This window comes from Rhinatrema bivittatum, chromosome 2 (assembly GCF_901001135.1).
Source record: "Rhinatrema bivittatum chromosome 2, aRhiBiv1.1, whole genome shotgun sequence".
Taxonomy (NCBI): Eukaryota; Metazoa; Chordata; class Amphibia; order Gymnophiona; family Rhinatrematidae; genus Rhinatrema; species Rhinatrema bivittatum.
Window position 1 is genome coordinate 208,898,081 of NC_042616.1, and position 20,127 is coordinate 208,918,207.

Sequence of the window (20,127 nt, forward strand, 5' to 3'; positions counted from 1 at the left end):
TCCAAACCTCCCTCCTGAAGCCTCTGGTATTATCGTAGCCTTCCAGCACGCCTCCGACCCCGCAACCTTTTGCCTCCGAAGATGACCTCACCTATCAAGTCCGAGAGGTCTTAGATGTGAGGAAACACAGGAAGAAGTGGGAGTACCTGATTGTGTGGGAGGGTTTCGGCCCCGAGGAAAACTCCTGGGAGCCATTTGCTAATATCCTGGACCAGAATTTGTTGGAGCAGTTTCACAAAGACCACCCAGCTAAACCCAGGCCTCCGGGGAGGAGCCCTAAACAGGGGGGTACTGTTGTGTTCTGCGGCCATGGCAGACCAAGACCACAGCCCCCTACCTTGTCCGCAGTGTTCCTTCGCCGCAGGAGCCCCGGGGGAGGGCTCTGAATCAGGCCGTCGCTCCTGTGTGGCCCCCGGTGCTGCTCGCTGCAGGGGGAGCCGTCCTGCTCCCCCCTCGTGGTGTCCAACGGCGTCTCTCCTCCACGGGGGAAAATCAAAGATGGCCGCCACCATTCTTAGGCACAAGGCCGTGCCTCCTTTACAGATTTAAAGGGACCTAATCCCTTTAACTAGCTTCACCTGTTCTTGATCAGCCTGAGCAGGGGAAGTATATAAGGAAGCTTCCTCTGCTCATTCAGTGACTTGGCAACGTCCTCCAGTGCTGTCTAGTCTGCTTGCTTCGGTGAGTTCCTTGAGCTTTGGATCCTGTTCCTGTTTCAACTTGGTGTTCCCGGTTCCTGACTTCGGATTGGCTTATGGTGATTCTCTGGTGTGCGACTTCGGATTGGCAAGCGGTGATTCTCTGGTGTGTGACTTCGGACTGGCAAGTGGTGATCCCTCGGTGTGTGACCTCGGACTGGTGAGCAACGACCCTCAGGCACTCGACCTAGGACTCCTTCTAGACTACCATCTCCAAGGGCCCGCCTAAGTCCCAGCGGTCCGGGTCCCTACGGGCTCCTCCCGGGGGGACCGCGGGCTTCCAGGGCAAAGTTCCAGTCAGCCCTTGCACTGATACCTTGACCTCTCAAAGGTCCACCTAAGTCCCAGCGGTCTGGGTCCCTATGGGCTCCTCCTGGGGGGACCACAGACTTCCAGGGGTGAAGACACAGCTCCTCTTCTCATCTCTTCATCCGCCTCCGCAGTCGCCTCAGTCTCCAGTGCCAAGGGTCAGCCGGTCCCGTCTTCCGCTCTGCCTCGCCACCCGACGAGAGAACCTACGGATCTTCTGAAAGGTATACCATCCTCCCGTCAGCCAAGGGTTCACAAGCCTGAGCATAACACTTTGGTTCTATACAATTCAGAATAGATGAATAGACATACTGCCACATTTAAACATGTCTTCAACTCAACCCTTCAACCCTGTCCTTTCCTCTTCCCCCTATATCTGTCTCAAATATGCTTATATTTTGTCACAGATTTACACCACTTCCACTAATAGGTTATTCCAGGAGTCTATGAACCTCAACTGGGATAACCACTAACATGCATTTTAATTTTAATAATAATGTATTTATTTCATTTATATGGCATCATTCTGTTATTTTCAATCAAGGCAGTTTATAGTAAACAGTTAAGATACACAGGTTTCAATTAGCACATATTAAAACCTAAAATTATAAAATAAATCTAAACAATAAAAGTTAAGAATTTCTTGACTAATTATCTTTATCTTTTAATTACATAATTGATTCACTCTCCAACGCTTGAATGAAAAGCCATGTTTTTAGGTGTTTTTTGAATATTCCACCTTTCATAACTGGTCAGCCACTTCAAAGCAGAAAAAAAAAACCCAGAAGACATCAACATTCTCAAGTTCTAGTTCATGATATTTTAAGGGAATTAATTATTGTCCTGTATTTTAACCAATTATATTATTCAGAACCAAACGGACAATTCCATTTAGCAAATTAGATCTTACTGTTATATAAATGTTAGGTAAGCATCTGGGGACTAACCGCATTACACCCTCATACAGAACATTTGAATCTAATCAGCTTTTGGTTGGCTAGATTGAAAATGCCATAAAACACAAGTATGCTCACTCTCTTTTGAGCATCGTTACACTCAGATTCACAATGCGAGCATCTTGGTACTGATGGAAATATATGAGATATCAGTAAAGTTTTTTTCCTGCTCAGGAAACATACCCTAGCCACAGGTCATGAAATAAACATGCAGATTAAAAGAATAATCAACGGATGGAAAGCAAACATTTGAATATGAAACAAAAATGCTTTACACACATGCATGAGAAGAAATTGAAAGGGCAAACAAATTATGCATCTTCACCACAAATATTCACCCACTGCCATAAGAAAATATAATGCAGAGGACCAGGCAGAACAAACTCACAGAAATGTTAAAACAATCTCATACAAAGGAAACTTCTCAAACTCTGGTTCTAAAAAAATTAACATCAGTTATGGCTTTATTAAACTACATTACAAATAGCTGAAAAAGGAGGAGAGGAAACTAGGGAATGCTTGATCGTTTTTCATGCTGAGGCAGCGCACGGCTCAACACACAATTGGACACGCGATTCGGACACACATCCATAACCCCCAATGCAAAACGGAGGATTAGCGCGTCCAAAACACGCGTCCAATCAAGCGCGTAGCTAATAGCGCTCATCCCATGTAAATTCACGTTGATGAGGAAATTAGCTATTACCCCCGATGCAAAAAAGAAGATGTGCGCCCGATGCGCGTACTTTTACTTTAAAAAATTAATGCCTGCCCCGGAGCGGGCATTAATTCTTGAGGAGCCCCAAAAGTTTACAGAAAAGCAGAAAATACTGCTCTTCTGTAATTCCTCCAGCTTAATATTGTGGCGAAATTAAGTTGGAGGAACCAAAAAAGGAGAACCCTAAAAAAAATTGTTTTTTAAAGTGTGCCGGCGGTCAGGTTAGGAAAACGGACGCTCAATTAACGAGTTTCCATTTTCCTAACCCTTGGCTATGCATGCTCATAAAATTGAGTGTCCGTTTTCCTAACCCACTGACAGCCACCTCTCCTGGGCGCCCAATGCCGAGGAGGTGCTAGGGACACAAAACTTTCCCTAGCACCTCCTTTTTAGCATGGCAGCTCATTTAAATATAAAATCGGGCACCCGGGAGAGGTGGATCAGCGTGCGTTAAGAGAGCGGGTGCTCAATCATGAGCGCCCGCCCATTTAACGCGTGCCGATAGTGCATCGGCCTGATAGTGTCTACAAAACGGCTTGTTTAGAATGTGGTAGTGCTTCCTACAGTGTATGGGGTTCAAATCCAATGCAAAATACCTCAGAAATCAAGCTGCAGCACAAACTTTTAGTTTTCATTTCTTTTTGACCTAAGAGTCTTCTTTGGAATCTCAAAATAATCAGCAGTCTACTGTTGGAAATATCAATGTCTATAAGATTACTTAGTATAAATGAATCTATCCAGATGCATTCAGTTTGCCCATGCATCAGTTCACTTATGCAGTATTAAGATCAGCAAGGCTGTCTGCTAGAGATTCACTTTTAACTAATCATGACGTGAACAAGAGGTGCAGGAATACATTCTCTGATTTCACAGCTTCAACCTCACCTGCCACAGAACAGAGATACTGGACTGAAAAGAAACATAAGGCTCCAGGCTCAAGCCTGCATCGTGTCTTTTAAATAAGCTAGACCATTCAGATTTTTTTTTCTAATAAAAACTGGAGAGAAAACAAAATCCAACATGCTGCTTTTCTACAGTTTCATCATTCAGGCATCACCCAGATCTGCTTTTACTGTCTCCTACAGCCTCTTCAGCGACTTATTGTGGGCGCATTTCCTCAACAAATGAGTTCCAGCCCACAGGAAAAAAATGGTCAACCAGCACTTCAAGACATAAGATGGTGAAGTTCTCCATCTTTCTTTACTGCCCCTTACCCTGTGGAATGAGGTACTTTCACTGCCCCTGCACCTACACACCACCTTAATGGCTCTTGACTATTGCCAATTACAACAATAAGCTAATTGAGGCAGGGAAATCCTTGTCACCCACTGTGCCTGCAGGACTTCTGTTGCTCCTTGTTGTAATTCTGAATTGACTTGCACATCTATTGCCTGCACACTGTCAGCAGGACAACAGAATAACAACACATTTGTAGTGTGAGAGATAAGACGCCAAGACACATACCACTTTTTCTTGATTTGAGATGTAATAAATACTCCTGTCTCACAAATCACGATTCCTTTATCAATCTATTAGGAGGCTTAATCATTTTCAATATTCCAATAAAGTTAAACAATCTTACCACTGATGTGAGACGGGCAAGAGCTTGTATCTGCAGAAGTTCATTGTTTTCTGAAGTGTCCTGCAATTTTTCAGTTGATCTTAAAAGGAAAACAAAATAATGCTGTTATCATCAAACAATGCATTTTGCATTGCACCCATAAAAAATATAAACTGTTCACAGTGACCTCATTTCCCCTCCCCCTCACACCAGAGCTACTCCTTCCCAACACATGTGTGCAAAAGGAGCGTTCAATCTACTGAGATCATAAACCTAGTAGTCCGAAATGCTACCTAAGAGTATACCAAAGTGTGCTCAAGTTTAAAATGCAGCCCTCTACAGTCTTAGGAGGAGGAAATAGTTATTCACAAAGAATTTGATGGTTTTGCTGCCACCCCCCAAGGAGCCTATGAGGAAGCTGCAGTGGTAGTGAGCAGCTACCGGACAGGTTCAACAGGAGCTCAGAACACTATTGAGAAGGCAACTAGGGCACCTAGCCTGCACCAAGCTCCAGATTACTGATTAATAGCGATGTGCAATTGTTTTTCCTGAATTAGGCAATTTCAATGAAATTGCCTAATTTGGAATGGTTCGGGAGAACCGAAAAACAACTTCATTTTTTCCAAAATTTCGGAATAAATTCATTTTCGGGTCCCGCTAGTGCGCGCTAACTCCCGATAGTGCGCACTAACGTGGCAGAATTAGTGCGCGCTAATGGGGAGTTAGCGTGCACTAACCCGAAAATCGGGGCCCCCCCAAAAAAAAACCCCAAACCACGGGAAAAACAAAATTCCCACAGGGGGGCCCCAAAACAAAGCCCAACACAATATAGTAACTCAAAGCACATCTCTACTGAGTAAAGGACTTCTGAATAAAAAATACTTTATTCCTAAGAGTGTAACGACCTCCATTCTAACACTATAGGCCTGTTTAGAAAGTATTTTTCCCTTAGGCACACAATGGGAAAACCCTTTAGTACATTGGGTCCATATGTCCCTGAGAAAGCATTTCAACATGGGCAATTATTTCGAGATGGTTTGGTTGAAGTACTCTTTTATGTAGGTCTGTGATGCCTTAACGCAGTACTGTCTCCTGCTAGCTCAATTATTTAAAAAAACTGAGTGAGGAACTACACAAACCAGTCAGTTTTTTCATGTACACATTTCTCAGAAATGGCATCAAATAAAGCTTTAAAAATAATTTGTGAGGATTCATTAAATTCTTTCCTATTCATTTCCACACCTCTGCTGCTGTATTATGTAAAGGCACCTTTACTTTTCCACCAGTTTTTTTCCTATTTGTTATAACAAAGTCATTTTTCCACTGATTATTTTTGTTATAACACTGAAATTCCCAGGAAAAATAAAATAAAAACTGAAAATGAAGGTCCCTATTTGTGTATTATGGGCCCCATGACAGAATAGACAGAAAAAGGAGAGATCTAAGAAAGCTTAAGGAGTGGTCAAGTGCTTGGCAGCTAAATGTGAATGAGAGGAAAAGTACAGCCATGCACATAGGGTGCAAAAACCTAATAGAGTGGTGTATGATGGGGGAGGGGTGCGAAATACTGATCTGTACCCAAGCAAGAGAGAGAGAGAGACCACTTCTGATAATCTCAAATTAGCAAAACAGTGCAACCAGGCAGTGGCCAGAGACAGAGGAATACTGGCGTGCAGAAGGAAGAGAATAACCTGTAGATAAGAGGAGGTAATAGTATCTCTGTACAGGTCGTTGGCGAGTCCTCACTTGGAATGCTACCAAAATGATGCCCGGTGTGCACCAAAAGTCTCATGAGAGTGTGATTTTACATCTATATGTCCATAAGCCTCATCTCAGAAGTGTAATATAGATAGATAAATAAAGAGAGAGAGACACACACACACCATAAAGGAGAGAAGAGAGAGGGGCATAGGATGGAGACAGTCAAATACCTCAAAGGTGTGCAGAGGAAGCCAATGCTCAGGAAGAAAATCCTTTTCACTGGAGAGGAAATTCTAGGAGCAAAGGTCATAATGGGGGCCAATTTTCAAACTGTCTACACTGAGACAAAGTTCACAGGTCTTGTTTTACCTATGGACTTTGCACCAATCCTCAATGCAAATGTCTGCGCGTGCTTCAGCTTTGAAACATGCCATGAGTACAAAACAGTACCCACAGACACTGGCAGCTGCTTTTTATTCACGTACTTTTTCCCTGCCAGATAACGTGAGGGCACCTGAAAGTTCAATCTACGCAGGTATGTTTCCTCCCACAATCTACGCTCGCCTCAGACGTGGCCAGGGAAGGCAGTGTTCAGATGGCCAATTTTCATGCATCAGTGGCTATTTCCCCGTATAAATTGCTTTGAAAAATTTCCCTCCCCATAAAATTCAAAGGGGGCATACCAAGGAACAACAGTAAAGAAAATATTTCTTCATGGGAAAAGCGGTGGATGCCTGGCATAGCCTCCTGCGGGAGGTGAAGGAAACAAAACCAGTAACAGAATTCAAGCAGGTATAAATGGAAAAGTGCAGACTTAGTTAGAAAGAAGCAAAAGGGAAGATCAGGATCCGCTGGTGCCTGTTAAGGCAATGCCACGTGAGTTTTTCTGTGCAGACTTAGATGGTCCTTATGGTCCCGATCTGCCATCCTATTAGTGTTTTATGACCTAGCAGTTACCTCCTGTTCCTTTGGGTCTCCAGCTCAGTCAGAACCAGGGCTGGAATCCGGTGCCATGAGCTTGCATTCGCAGCTCTCTTGGGATTTTCTTTTCCCCAAGCTATCTCCTCCCTTCCCTCCACCCCATCATCCCTAGTCCAGTCATTGCAGCAACGAACCTTCGGCCAGGGGTCGTGCACTGGGGCTCCCTCTATAACCCTGCATTCATGGGTCCTGAGTTTGGTTACTAGGTACCATCTCTGAGCAATGTCACCGACTCCCTCCCTTTCTCCCTCCAAGGGCTATGAACACTGCCTCCACAGCATCCCCCACCCCAGCCAACCAGGGGAGTGGAAGACCCCAATTATGGGATCAAATTGAGGCCCATCCACATGGCAGCCACCAGGCTAGCCACTGCCTTCATTTAGGTATCTATTTATTTATTTATTTATTTATTAGCATTTATATTCCAGCTTTTTGAACTATTGTTTACCCAAAGTGGGTACAGATGAACAATAATGGTACAGTATGACTATGTTACAGTTATTTAGGATATGTCAGTTTAGAGAAATAAGATAAATGGAGGCACATGGATATATAGGGAGAAATATAAGATATAGAGAGTGCAACTTTCAAAACTTTCCTTGGTACATCATTTGTGTACATAAGTGGGCCCTCAGAGATTTATGCTAGGATTTTATAAAATGCAGAGTGGGAGCCTCACAGTTTATAAAACACAGCTCATTTGTGCCCTGAGAGTGCACGCGTATATTAGTAATGCAGGGGCACGCATACTTTCTCTACCCATTTTATAAAATTATGCACATATGTTTTATGAATGCGCAGCATTAAACGTGGAGTCCTACTTGCGCATGTACTTGGAATCACCAGTCCATCGACATCTCAACCAGTTCACCCGGGCCTTCACCAATTCACCTAGAACCTCAAGCATTCCACTTTGAACCTCCACCAGTTTATCTAGTCCTCCCAATCAAAAACTACAGACAAAAGACAAGTGCAATTTCAATTGCGTGAGCCAATCAGGTGTAAAAGCGTACGGACAAGTTTGGTAATGTATGCGAGTATACCACTTACTTGTGCACATGCTGCCAAACCCCCCGCAGCAGAACCCCCCTAAACTGCCCCTTTCCCTGATAATATTCACGTCTGATACTGCAACTCTGCACATAGGCTATACGCGGGTACATGCTACTTATGTGAGCATACGGTCATTTTACACGTGCTCCAACTCCCAAGTGACTTTTTGAAAATGATATCCATAAAACAAAGAACAATAATTAAACTGAGTGCACATAAAAAGTTCTTTAGGTTTATACAATAAATATGGTACATTCTGTGAGCATAATCTATGCTTTTATGTCGCCAAGTTTAACAAGGCTGAAGCACGAGGTCTAGAAGGGTTGTCATTATTTCTATAATGCATACCAGATGTGTATAGAGACACATAATGGACAATCCCTACTCTTTGGAGCTTACTATCTGTAACGTTGGGCTGGCCGCACTCACCACAGAGTGCCACCGTCCCCCACCCGACGCCATGCTGAGCCAGGTCTGGGCCTCTCTAGGCGTGCATGGCATTCCTTAAAGGCCTCATGACAGCAACTGTCCTCCGGTGCTCCTTGATGATGTCAGCCAGCCCGGAGGATTTAAGGAACAGCTGGGCAACTAATCTACACCTCAGCAACAAGTCCCTCTTCCATGCAGTGCGTGTTGCTAGCTGTGTCCCGTGCCTTGTCTCTTTGTCCCCTTGCTGTTACCTTGATTCCTTATGTCCTTGCTGCTGCTCCTTGCCTCCCCATTGCCTTGCCCTGCCCTGGCTTGGTTGTCTCGCTCGTGTCTCATCCCAGTACCTTGTCTCATACTGTCCATTTGTTTTTATCTGATGCCCAGAACTTCAGATTCTGAGTATTCTCTTGCCTGCTGCCTAATACTGATCTCTGCTTCAGATCCTGACTACTCTCTTGCCGGCCGCTTGGTACTGATCTCTGCTACGGACGCTGGCTTCTCCCTGTACTCTGCCTGCCCTGACCGCTGTCTCTCACTGCTTGCCCCAAACTCACCTTGTACCTGGATCCTATCTCCTCGCTATCAGCCCTGATCGCTCTCCATACCTGGACCCTGTCTGATCACTCCTTAAGGGATGCTCGCCTAAGCCCTGCCGGCCCCTGGAACCCAAAGGCTCAACCTGCGGGGAATGGGGCCGGTATAGGTGAAGCTCCAGTCCCAATAAGGGCGTGTCCAGCAGCTGTCGGCGAGGGCCTGGCAGGTTCGTCTACTAGGCTGCGTCAACCACGCCACAGCCCAAGGACTCACATCTGCGACACTAACTAGACACAAAAGACAGAACACGCAAAGAAAAACAAACAGAAGAGATTTTGGGTGGGGGAGCCCCAAGTTTTCTTTTTAGAAAAACTGGGAAAAAGTATTGTGTGTAATTCCAGTGAACTGCCATCAGATTGAATACTAAATGGTTATGGAATCATTTAGATGGAGTTGGAAGGGTGGTCGGGGCAGAGTACCTGGCTGTCCAATGTAACATGGGTGCCAGGCTCAACCTCGGGGGGGAAAAGGGATGGTTGGTTGTCAGCTTATGATGATGTAGTGCAGAGAGATGATAGGAAATTTAAAAGCAAATAAGGAGCTCTGGATTGCCTGATTGGCCAGTGGGCGCTAGTGCTGTAGGGAAAAAGGGAGGAGTTTTGGGGGAGATTATGTGGTAGCAGGCTGAAGTGATTTACTTGCCTGTTTTTCCTCCGTTTGAGCTGCACCCCACCCACCCGCCCTCGTTATGTTTCTCTGTTGGGATTCTGGTTTGTTATGTGGGATTTTGGTTGTCGCAGCGGAGTAAGCAGGTTGCCAGAGCTCATTTAGAGTTTCAGCGGTTTGCTGAATGGTTTGCTGACTTGATCAGATGGTCATGTCTGGAAATTCTGGGGGTGAAACAATTGGGTGAGATTGTTCCATGAGGCTGAGGCGGGGGGGTCGTGCGAGCTGGTGGAAATAAGCTGCCATGTGGTCTGGGGGCCAGGTGGCCTGGGGATGTTCACTTTGCTGGGTGGTGGTGGATGATCACCGAGGTCTGGTTGTTTTGGTGTATAGTGGGCTCGGGATGATAGTTATGTGTTTGTTAATAAAGCTGCGACCTATTTTGATTCCAGTCAGTTTTTGGTGTGTTTATTGAGTGTGTGGCAATCTCTGTGAAAGAACAGATGCAGGAAGATGTGGATATCCTGGTGACCCATGTTACCTTTAAGAAGAGTGGGGAGATGGTCCTTTTGGGGAGTGGTCTGAAGGCTATACCATCTAGTTCAGTGTTTGGTGGAAAGGGTTTTTGGAGGGAGCTGTCAGCAAAGCAGATGAGCACAGAGACCCCTCCTGTTAGGAAAGGGCCCAGTAGGAGAATAGCTCAAGGCATAAGAGGGGCTTTTTTTCACAAGGAAACAACCTGAGGACCTAGCCTGGGTCTAAGGAGGAGGACGCTGGAGAAGAGTTTGGCCCCACAGTCGCCAGTGAAGGACCAGGTAAGAAGAGGCAAAATTAGGAAATGGAATATTCTAAGGATGCCGGGGATGTCTTCAAACACTGCTGGGGATTCAGCGCACAGGACCTAAAGAGAGGGGGTACCGTGATGCCAAGATTCAATTGGAAGCAAATGTTAAGGGGCAAGAGAAAGTTGAGATACTCTATGGGTTGAGGGTGAGATGTTTGTCCATTTGGGAATTTCAGTAAAAAAAAAATGCAGGAGGAGGAGAAATAATGTAGACCATGGAGAAATCTTGAAATAATTCTCTTAGAGTTTAGTGCACTTTGTTTGACAACTGTTCAATTTATATTAGAGCAATCTCTTGGCAGCGAAAGCCTGTGAACTCTCATGAATTAAGTAACCTTTATTATCCTCTAATATCTTGTAACTATTGTTTTATGTTGTGAATCTGATTTGGGGTACAGACTGCCTACCAGCATCCACCATAAGGATGGAGAGGGATAGGCCTTACAGAGGGGAGACCCAGGTGGAGGGCTTTCCCTGTTCCAGCTCAAGAAAAGAGTAATGCCCTGTCTGCCTCTTAGCCCGGGTCCATTATACCATCTACTTAACTCTCATTGCAGAATCCTACAACTGAGAGACTGGCACTCAGCCTACATAGGTGCCAGACTTGCTCAACATTTTCTGTGACCCTCCGGTTACAAGGTGAGTGGACATAAAATTCTTTGGATGTAGAGTGCATATGGTGTATTTGACAGAGAGACAGAGAGAGTATAATCTGGACATATTCTATGCTTTTACATTACCGAGTTAAACAAGGATGACGCAAAAGATCTAGAGAAGTTATTCTCATGATTTCTATAATGCATATCAGATGTGCTCATTACTAAACAGAGACACTAAGGGGTCGATTTTAAAAGCAGCGCGCGGCCGTCCATGTGCATGCAGTTCCCGGCACGTCACATGGACACACGATTTTATAACATGTGCGCGCCGGCGCCTCACATATTATAAAATCTGATGGTTGTGCGCTGGATTTTAAAATCCGTGCACATATGAGCAAGCAGCGCGCCAGGGGGGGGGAAGGAGAGGGCATTTTCGGTAAATACACGCGGCAATCGACCACACCAGGGGCTCCGGAAGATAATTCTTTCTCCCAGTTGGGACGAATCCGGCCCCATAGCACTTAGTTACGGATAAAGCACCATAACGGGGGACCTGTTACAACAGCAAAGCCAGCTGCATGGAGTGAAGCCTTTTAAGAGTCTCAGAGCTAAAACAGTGGGCAGAGGCTGAGTTGTAGATGCACAGAGAAGGGAGAAGGAAAGAGAAGCCTGATAACCATAGCAGAACTGACCACTAAAAGAAAAATACTTGTAAATTAAAAATGTGAAAACATTTTAAACCAAAGACTAGAAACAGAAAACTCTAAATGGAATCTCCAGCGAAACTAGTCCCATCAACCATAAGAGGAAGACATGGAAATTAATGTACGTTTCCCACGGAAACCATTCTAAATTATACATTGGGGTATGTGCTTCAGGAAATATAAACAGAGAAGAACATCACTGGAATAAAATCCCAAGTGTTATATTGCTACCGGTTTCCTTTTGAATTTCACAATTGTCGATTGACTCCTTCCCCAGAAGAAAAGGAAACTCATTTCCTGAGTCATTTATTTATTTTTAAATTTACTTTGAGAGCGGCAGTAATACAGAAGATCCATCCAGTCTGCCCAGTTTTTGCATCTTTCTCTAGTACAAGTCATTTAATTTTCTCACAATTCATTCAACACTAGTTTCGAGCCATTTTTAAATGCATTCCATTATGCATTCCATTTTGCTGTGCAAAATCAGTTTTCCAAAAAAAACAAAAAACAATTTGTTGGCTATGAACTTCACAATGCTGCACCTTGAGTGGCTGCAAAGTAACAGAGCTGCACTCTCGCCACTGAAATTAACACGGATAATGACCGGCTTCCTTTCAACACATCACCTTCAGAGCGGGGCTCCTGTCCCGCCAGCAGCCTCCATCTCTGCGTTCTGATGACAGAGCGATCCCCAGAGGCTCTGAAGGGCAATCTCTTCCCTCCAGAGCCGGGCACAAAGGCATACTAAAGTCAGATCCAAGAAAGATAACGACAAGAACAATGACAGCAAAGTATTTCACTAGGAAGGCGACTGGCTCTATGCCCTGCCACACACACTATGTGAGAACAGGGTGGCTTCTCCACTCCACAGAAAGGCATTCATCATCCTGCCGCACACCTCTCAGGGGCAGTGCTCTACACAAGCAGCTGCTGCTGTGTAAAGGCAGACAAAGCAACCACCAGAGCAGATTTCTCCTGGGTGACTAGGCAGCATTAGCTACACTAAAAATGGAAACGCTGTCATTGAAAATATTGCCCAGCATTTTCCAAATATTTGTAGCGACAATCGCCTAGAAATAGCAAAGAACGCTGTATGCGACAAAAGAAGAACTGCATGCACACCTTTTAAATGTTTTGTTTTGAGTTTGAACACATTCATTTAATGCCAAAATGACTGTAAAAGTTTAAATAATTAATAATGTGCCACACTAATTATTTTGTTACGAGAGGGAAATACTTACAAACTGCACACAAGGGGCCTTGGTGGAATAAAAGGCACAAGTTCCTGTAACAGTCTTACACCTTTCTGCCATTCCTTATCATTTCCAAACTCACAGGACATTTCAGTGCACTCCTCGGATGAAAACTGGTAGAACGCGTACGTGTCTTGAAAGCAGAGCTGTTTATCCACTGATGCCAAAAAAAAAACAAAAAAGGGGTGTGTGTTAGTGACAAAACTTGCAACCGATTCATTCTAATGACCTACGAGGGGGAAGGAGAACCCCTAAGTTCTGATCCCTTTCCTGATGATGGCAAAGAGAAGGAACACAGATCTCAAGAACCAAGGGGCCTAAAGAAGCTGTGCCTGCTACTTGCCTCAATAGTAAAATATGCAGCGAACTAAACAACAAACTATAGAGCATTCTTCTAAAATGGTCACAGACAAGAAGAAAATGCAGATTTCCTTTAAAAGAAACTAGGCCTAAAGGAAAAGGCCGGAAGGGGTATCTTTTCCCTCTACCTGTTCCTCAGCTACCAGGCAGATAATGCATCTCCCCCCTCCCCTGCTATTCCTGGTTCTGCCAATACATGAGTGGGAACGGATAGGTTCTTGTATATAACATCCCAGAAATATGCTCCTAAATAAAAAAAAAATGTGTTTTCCTAAGGCCCAGATTTCAGTTGCAGGTTGCATATGTCTGGTAGTGCTATGGAAATGATAGCCCATAATAGTTCAGATAAACTAAAATTACTAATTTCTGATTGCCTTGGGTTTGGTACACTTCATATTTTGTCAAAGTTTGGGTTTAAAGCCTGTGTCCTTTTAAGGGCATTAACATAGCATTAAAACTTCTTGGCTTTGAAGACGGGAGGAACCACAGCGTCTTACAAGGTGGAGGGAGGGGGGGCGGATGCTTCCCGCCCATCCCACTTCCTGCCTTTTTTATATAGGTTCTTAGTGGGGCAGAGGTCTGATTTCTTGCGGCTTTACCTAATTAGATAAGTGATCCATAAAACTAGCTTTTGAGACTACTTTAAATCGTAACTCTGGCTCTCCCCAAACACTCTTATTTGCCTTGTCTGTCTGTTTTGACTAAACTATAATCTCTCGGCAGAGAAGGAACTGTCTCTCATGCAATATCTGTGCGGTGCTGCATACCTCTGACAGTGCTATGGAAATGATTAATAGCAGCAAGCAAATGTAGGGCACAAAATGAACTGCATAAAAGCTTGCAGGTCAGTTTCAAATGGTGCATCTTCTGCCCAAGGATTTAATTACCTCCAATTTCTAAGAACGGAAACATTTCTAGAAAAAATGATCTGAGCAAAAACTTGATGCAAAACAAAAAACAAATTGTGCCCCTTTTACCATTTTCTTACACTGGGCAATTTGGGGCAAGTGTCACACTATGGTCTTCATAGATATTGCTCGCACTATTTTTTCTCTGTAGGTTTTGTTTTTCTTTCCTGAAGTTATAGGAAATCCTTGGGTAAAAGATGCTTTCTTTCAATGCTGTGCCAGCAAACTGCCTTGTAAGCTTACATACTGCTTTAAAAGACAGAAAACAAGGGCTTTCAGTTTGGATTTACTTCCTACACGAGACATCTCAAAGGCCCTGCTTAAGACGCAGAGATTTATTTCTCGCATATCATACAGACTTGATGTAGTATCCACACAGAGCATGAGTATCGAAGATTTGCTTAATAGCGAGCACAGTCACACCACCTTAAAAATCATGCTCTCTATTAGCACCTCACAGATTATTTGCAGTTAACCAGCAATGTGCTGTGACTAAGAAGCAGGCAACTTCTTGGTAGCAATGAAGACAGCCTAAAGATAAAAGTTGAGCCACTAATTAGGAATACTGCACATCGTGCTGCATGTTGTGATTAAAACTAAGAAGCCGCTGCACTTCACTGAAAAATGCAAGAAAGGCATCACAGATTATATTTTCCATGAATGGAGAGAGACCTAGACATCACAGATAACTAAAATACCTAACTGGCTAAGTTTGAAAATAACCAGTGAAGTTTTTAGTTTTTCGGCCACACAAGGCCAAACAACTTTAGACCTGCTCTGAAGCTCTTAGTGGGGAGGAGATCTGCTCTGAAGCAGGTCTAAAGTTGTTAGACCTGAAGCAGATCTAAAGTTATCCAGCTAACTTACCCCTAGATTCATCAAAATAACACCCACGGTAAGAAAAAGGGGCATGTTTATGGTAGTTTTGCAATTACCCATGCTGAGAGTGAGAGAGCCTATTTATAAGGTCTTTATAGTAGTCAACTATTTATATCTCTATAGGAGGGCCAGCTAATAGCTCGAGGTGAGGTATTGGTGGTGATTTAGGATTTAGGGACCAGTTTGAGATGAAGACTGAGATGTACGAACAGCCCAGTACACCGAGGTGAAGATTTGAGGTCATTTGGAGTGAGGAAAGTCTCACAAAGATGAGATTTCTACAATATTCTCTCAGTCTAGCTTGATGGACTCTATAACAGGGTACCATTAAGCTAGGGTGAGATATCATAGTAGAAATCTCATTTTTGTGAGACTTTCCTCACTCCAAATGATGTCAAATCTTCACCTCAGAGAACTGTGCTGTTTGTACATCTCACTCTGCATCTAAAACTGGCCCCTAAACCACCACCACCACCACCAACACCTCACCTCGAGCTAACAGCTAATAGTTGAAAACAGTGAAGCCCTCCCCAGAGGCTCTCTCTCTCTCCTCCTCTCCCCTCTCCCTTCTCCCCAGCCCCAAAATGGCCAAAATGCAATTTGCAATCTTTAACACAAATTGCATTACAGCCGTTTCAGGCATATCGCACAGCTCAACACCATTAAAAACATGTGATATTGCTCCTGATTTCAATTTATCAGGTGTAACACAATTATCACGTGCATTATGGCATTAACGCATTATCGTGTGCATTAACACCATAACGCATTTTGATGAATGACCCTGTAAACCAGATAGAACTGAAATTTGACTCGGTTAGCTGGATAACTAAACCACTTCCAGAAATGTCCCCGGAACGCCCTCTTTTTTAGCTGGCTAGATTTTAGCCGGATAATTACTTATCATCCTAAAATCTACCTGGATAGGTGGCTCAGTATTCAAAAACTTGTGAGTTATTCGTCTAAATAGCTTTGAATATTGATATCCACATATCTACTGAAAAGTGAACAATCTTCACTTTTCAGTAGATATGTGGATATCAATATTCAAAGCTGCAGGGAAAAAAAATGCAGTTTGTTAAATGAAATTTTTTGTTTAGGTCTCGTTTTATCCTCAGTCTGACCTGAGGACAGAATGCCCAACTGCAGTAAGATCTGCCAGACACCAGTTGCTGTAGACCTGCGGTGGAGAAACGGACAGTACTGCAAGAGCCAGTCCACGAGGTCCGAGCCAATACAGCTCCTCCTGAAAACAAAACAAAAAAAATGTATAAACAGCATTATAATAAGTATAGATTTATAGAGCGCCTTTCAATCCCTCAGAATCTTCATGGGCCTTACAGTTATAAGCTTTCATAATGAAACTGTAGTACAACATCTCTGGTATGGATGACATGGTGGTATGTTTCTAGTACTTGGACAGTAGGGTCACATCCAAAAAAGGCAGAAGGGAATATTTATAGTTAATGTTAACCTGCCTTCTAAAGGAAAAGGGGTTTATGGAGGGAGAGGGGGACATGTACCCCTGATCCACATCAAATATTCAGGAAATGTCAGGGGGAGCACGAGGACTGATAGGGATGGAGAGGTTTTCATAGTCACACATGGATGCATCTCAGAAAGCAGGAACCTTTAGCTCTGGTTGGAAATACTTGTCCAATTGCAGATGGGCAAACAGAGGCACAGAGAAATATCACAAAATGCCACACAGAAATAGTGAGAATTTCTAAAATCTTTTTTAGAAAATCTTTGGGGAAGACTGCAGAGACAGCCTGTTTATGCCCAAAAAATGCAGATATATGTAAATAAATGGCTCTTTATGCAATTGCATAGGGTTTGTACCCATAAAAGTATACAGAAAACCCGATTTCATGTAACTTTTATGTGCAGAAAGGATTGGCATTCTGGGTGAGGGGAGGGTACAGACTTGGAATTTACATGCATACATTTGGTTTTAAAATGTATACATAAATTACGTGATGCAATGAGCAGGTGCAAACAAACAGGCCGATGCAATACAGTGCGCTCAGCCGAGCACACTGTTTAATCTGTGTTTGGACGCGGGTTCTGGATGTGCATCCACAACCCCTTATTCTATAAGAGGATGGGTGCGTTCAAAACGTGCATCCAAACCCCCGCGAAACTAACAGCACTCATCACATGCAAATGCATGTGGATGAGGCTATCAGCTATTCTCCCCTGATTCAGAAAATAACATGTGTGCCCGACGCACACGTTTTTACCCTCGAAATGAATGCCCGGCCAGAGCAGGCTTTAATTTCTGAGCAGCCCATAAAGTGTACAGAAAAACAGAAAATACTGCTTTTCTGTACTTCCTCCAACTTAATATCATGGCAATATTAAATCAGAGGAACAAAAAAGATGAGAATGTAAAAAAAAAAAAATGTTTCTTCAAGTGTGCCAGCAGTCAGGTTAAGAAAAAGGACTCTCAATTAGCGAGCGTCCATTTTCCTAACCCATGGCTGTGCACAGGTTAGGAAAACGGACACTCGTAAAACTGAGCATCCGTTTTCCTAACCCATTTCTCCTGGGTGCCCGCTGCCAAGGAGGCACTAGGGGGCGCACATTTGTCCCTAGCGCCTCATTGGTAGCGCGACCCCTTATATAAATATTCAATCTCATGGATCAGCTTGTTTGTGTGGACTGAGAGAATTTTCAGAACAAACCTATGCACATAAGTTTGCTAAGAAAATTGACAGAACATATGTGCTTTAGCAAGGCAGAAGTCATGTGGTGTGTTATAAAATTACCCTCATAGTATTTTTATGATTCACTTCAAATCAAGTGCTAGGTACATCTGAAAATGTGTACATGTTTATATAAATACTTAAGGTCAAAACTCAGTAAGTCAATGAGTGGAGAAGCTATCCAGATGAGGCTATTCAGCAGAACTTATGGGGTGGATTTTAAAAGGCCTGCGCGCGCCGGCGCACCTATTTTGCATAGGCCGCCGGCGCGCGTAAAGCCCCGGGACGCGCGTAAGTCCCGGGGCTTTCGAAAAGGGGCGGGAGGGGGCGTGTCCGGGGGGCGTTCCTGAAACGACGCGGCGGTTCGGGGGCGGGCCCGGGGCCGTGGCGCCAGCCCGGGGGCGTGGTCGAGGCCTCCGGACCTGCCCCCGGGACCGGAGGACAGAGTGGGGCTGCTGGCCGGCGCGCGCAAAGTTAGGGGGGGGGTGGGGGGAAGGCGAAGGAAAGTTCCCTCCAAGGCCGCTCCAAAATCAGAGCGGCCTCGGAGGGAACAGGCAGCGCGCGCTGGGCTCAGCGCGTGCAGGTTGCACAAATGTGCACCCCCTTGCGCGCGCCGACCCTGGATTTTATAAGATACGCGCGGCTACGCGCGTATCTATCTCATAAAATCCAGCGTACTTTTGTTCACGCCTGGTGCGCGAACAAAAGTACGCGATCACGTATTTTTTAAAGATCTACCCCTATCTGAATAAGCATTCTGTCGAATACACGTCACTGAAGTTATGCAGGTAACTTTGAGGCTCACCAGTATACAGAATATATATAAAAAAAAATTGGCGGGCAATCTCCTCCATTCTCCAATATCTTTAAAAACTATAGAATGGACTGAGCAGCTCCTTCCCTCCCTCCTCCTTCCCACCCAATATGTGAAAAAACTTTTGAGCCAAGCAGAATTGATCCCCACCCCCTTCGTTCCATGTTAATGAAGAATCCAATCCCCATTCAGCATTCACTGACAGGGAAGCAGCCAATCCCCATTCAGTACTAAGTTCTGAATGCGGATTGGCTGCTTCACCTAGGACTGAAGTGGATAAATTAATGTAACTTCTAGTACCTGTCAATGATATCTGCCCTTAGTATTCAGTGGAGTGGGAGGAGATAAAAGCCTCTCCTCCTCCTGCTCTACTTTGAAGACACTTTTAGACATTTGGGGATAGGGTAGGAGATTTTTTACCACAATATTTTTCAAAGGTAGGAGGATGAGGAGAAGGGGGTCAGCACCACTCAGATCAACAATTTTTTTAAGGTATTAGAGAGGTGAAAGGCAAAAAAATGTAAAAAAAAAAAAATAATAATAATAATGTTAGTGCTGCTGCTTTTTAAATCCTCCTCTTCCTCCTTCTCTCTCACCTCCACAGTCTTTCCATTCCCCTGCACCCCCTCCCCAAATCTTTAAAGGCAGACTGGAAGTCAGATCATGTATTTGGCTCCCGGCACATCCTGCATTGCTTTGATGGCCACGCTGGTCACATAAGCTACCGCAATGCTGAGTTTACACAACCATCGTGGCAGTCAGAGCAACATGGGACATGATGGGAACCAGACACACAATCAGCAACACGATAGTGCAAGGAAACATCAAAATTCCACAAACAGTTCATCAAAAGGTGTATATTTATTCACAGAGATTCATCCGGCAACTCCACTTTCATATAGCAAGCATCTTATAGAAGTCCCCCGACATGGACCCGTGTTTCGCCGTGGCTGCGTCGGGAGGGACCATGGACATCAAAAAGAATCTAAAAAAGAATACATACAAATGTGGAACAAGAAGGAGAGGCTACTTTTATCATTATACATACAAGTAAAAGAGCATACCTTTTTACATGCATTCCAAATATCAACAGGGAGCGCGTATAGCCTCCTCAAAGGTAGGCATTTAAACAGAAAAAGGCGCGAAAGAGAAATCCATCGTGAGATTCACACGGTCCAATCACACCAAATGTCATCATTTGAATCCCCCACTAAACGAGTGTTTCAACTTCGTTCGGATTCGGACTGTACTACGCAGGGGGTAATATAAGGTGCCCTTGCCCCCTATTGTATGTAGGTAAGACTACTAGAATGGTTAAGACTCGTATGATTGAGCACTGTTCAAATATTCGTACTCAGCGGGAAAATGAACCTTTGGTGGATCACTGGTCCGTGGCATCCCATTCCATCTCTGATCTCTTCTTCTTTGTTGTGGAGGTGGTCACACCCCCTT

General features: G+C 44.2%; 1 protein-coding gene across 3 annotated transcripts in view; it reads right to left on the bottom strand.

The window, feature by feature from the left end:
* RAPGEF5 (Rap guanine nucleotide exchange factor 5) overlaps positions 1 to 20,127 on the bottom strand; it is a 490,380-nt gene that overhangs the window by 356,330 nt on the left and 113,923 nt on the right. For all 3 annotated transcript variants that reach the window (XM_029589067.1, XM_029589066.1, XM_029589068.1), the window contains exons 4-6: positions 16,278 to 16,399; positions 12,995 to 13,163; positions 4,264 to 4,342 (exon numbers count right to left, since the gene is read on the bottom strand). In XM_029589067.1, coding sequence (XP_029444927.1) covers positions 4,264 to 4,342; positions 12,995 to 13,163; positions 16,278 to 16,399 — 370 coding nt within the window. The remainder of the gene's footprint in view (positions 1 to 4,263; positions 4,343 to 12,994; positions 13,164 to 16,277; positions 16,400 to 20,127) is intronic.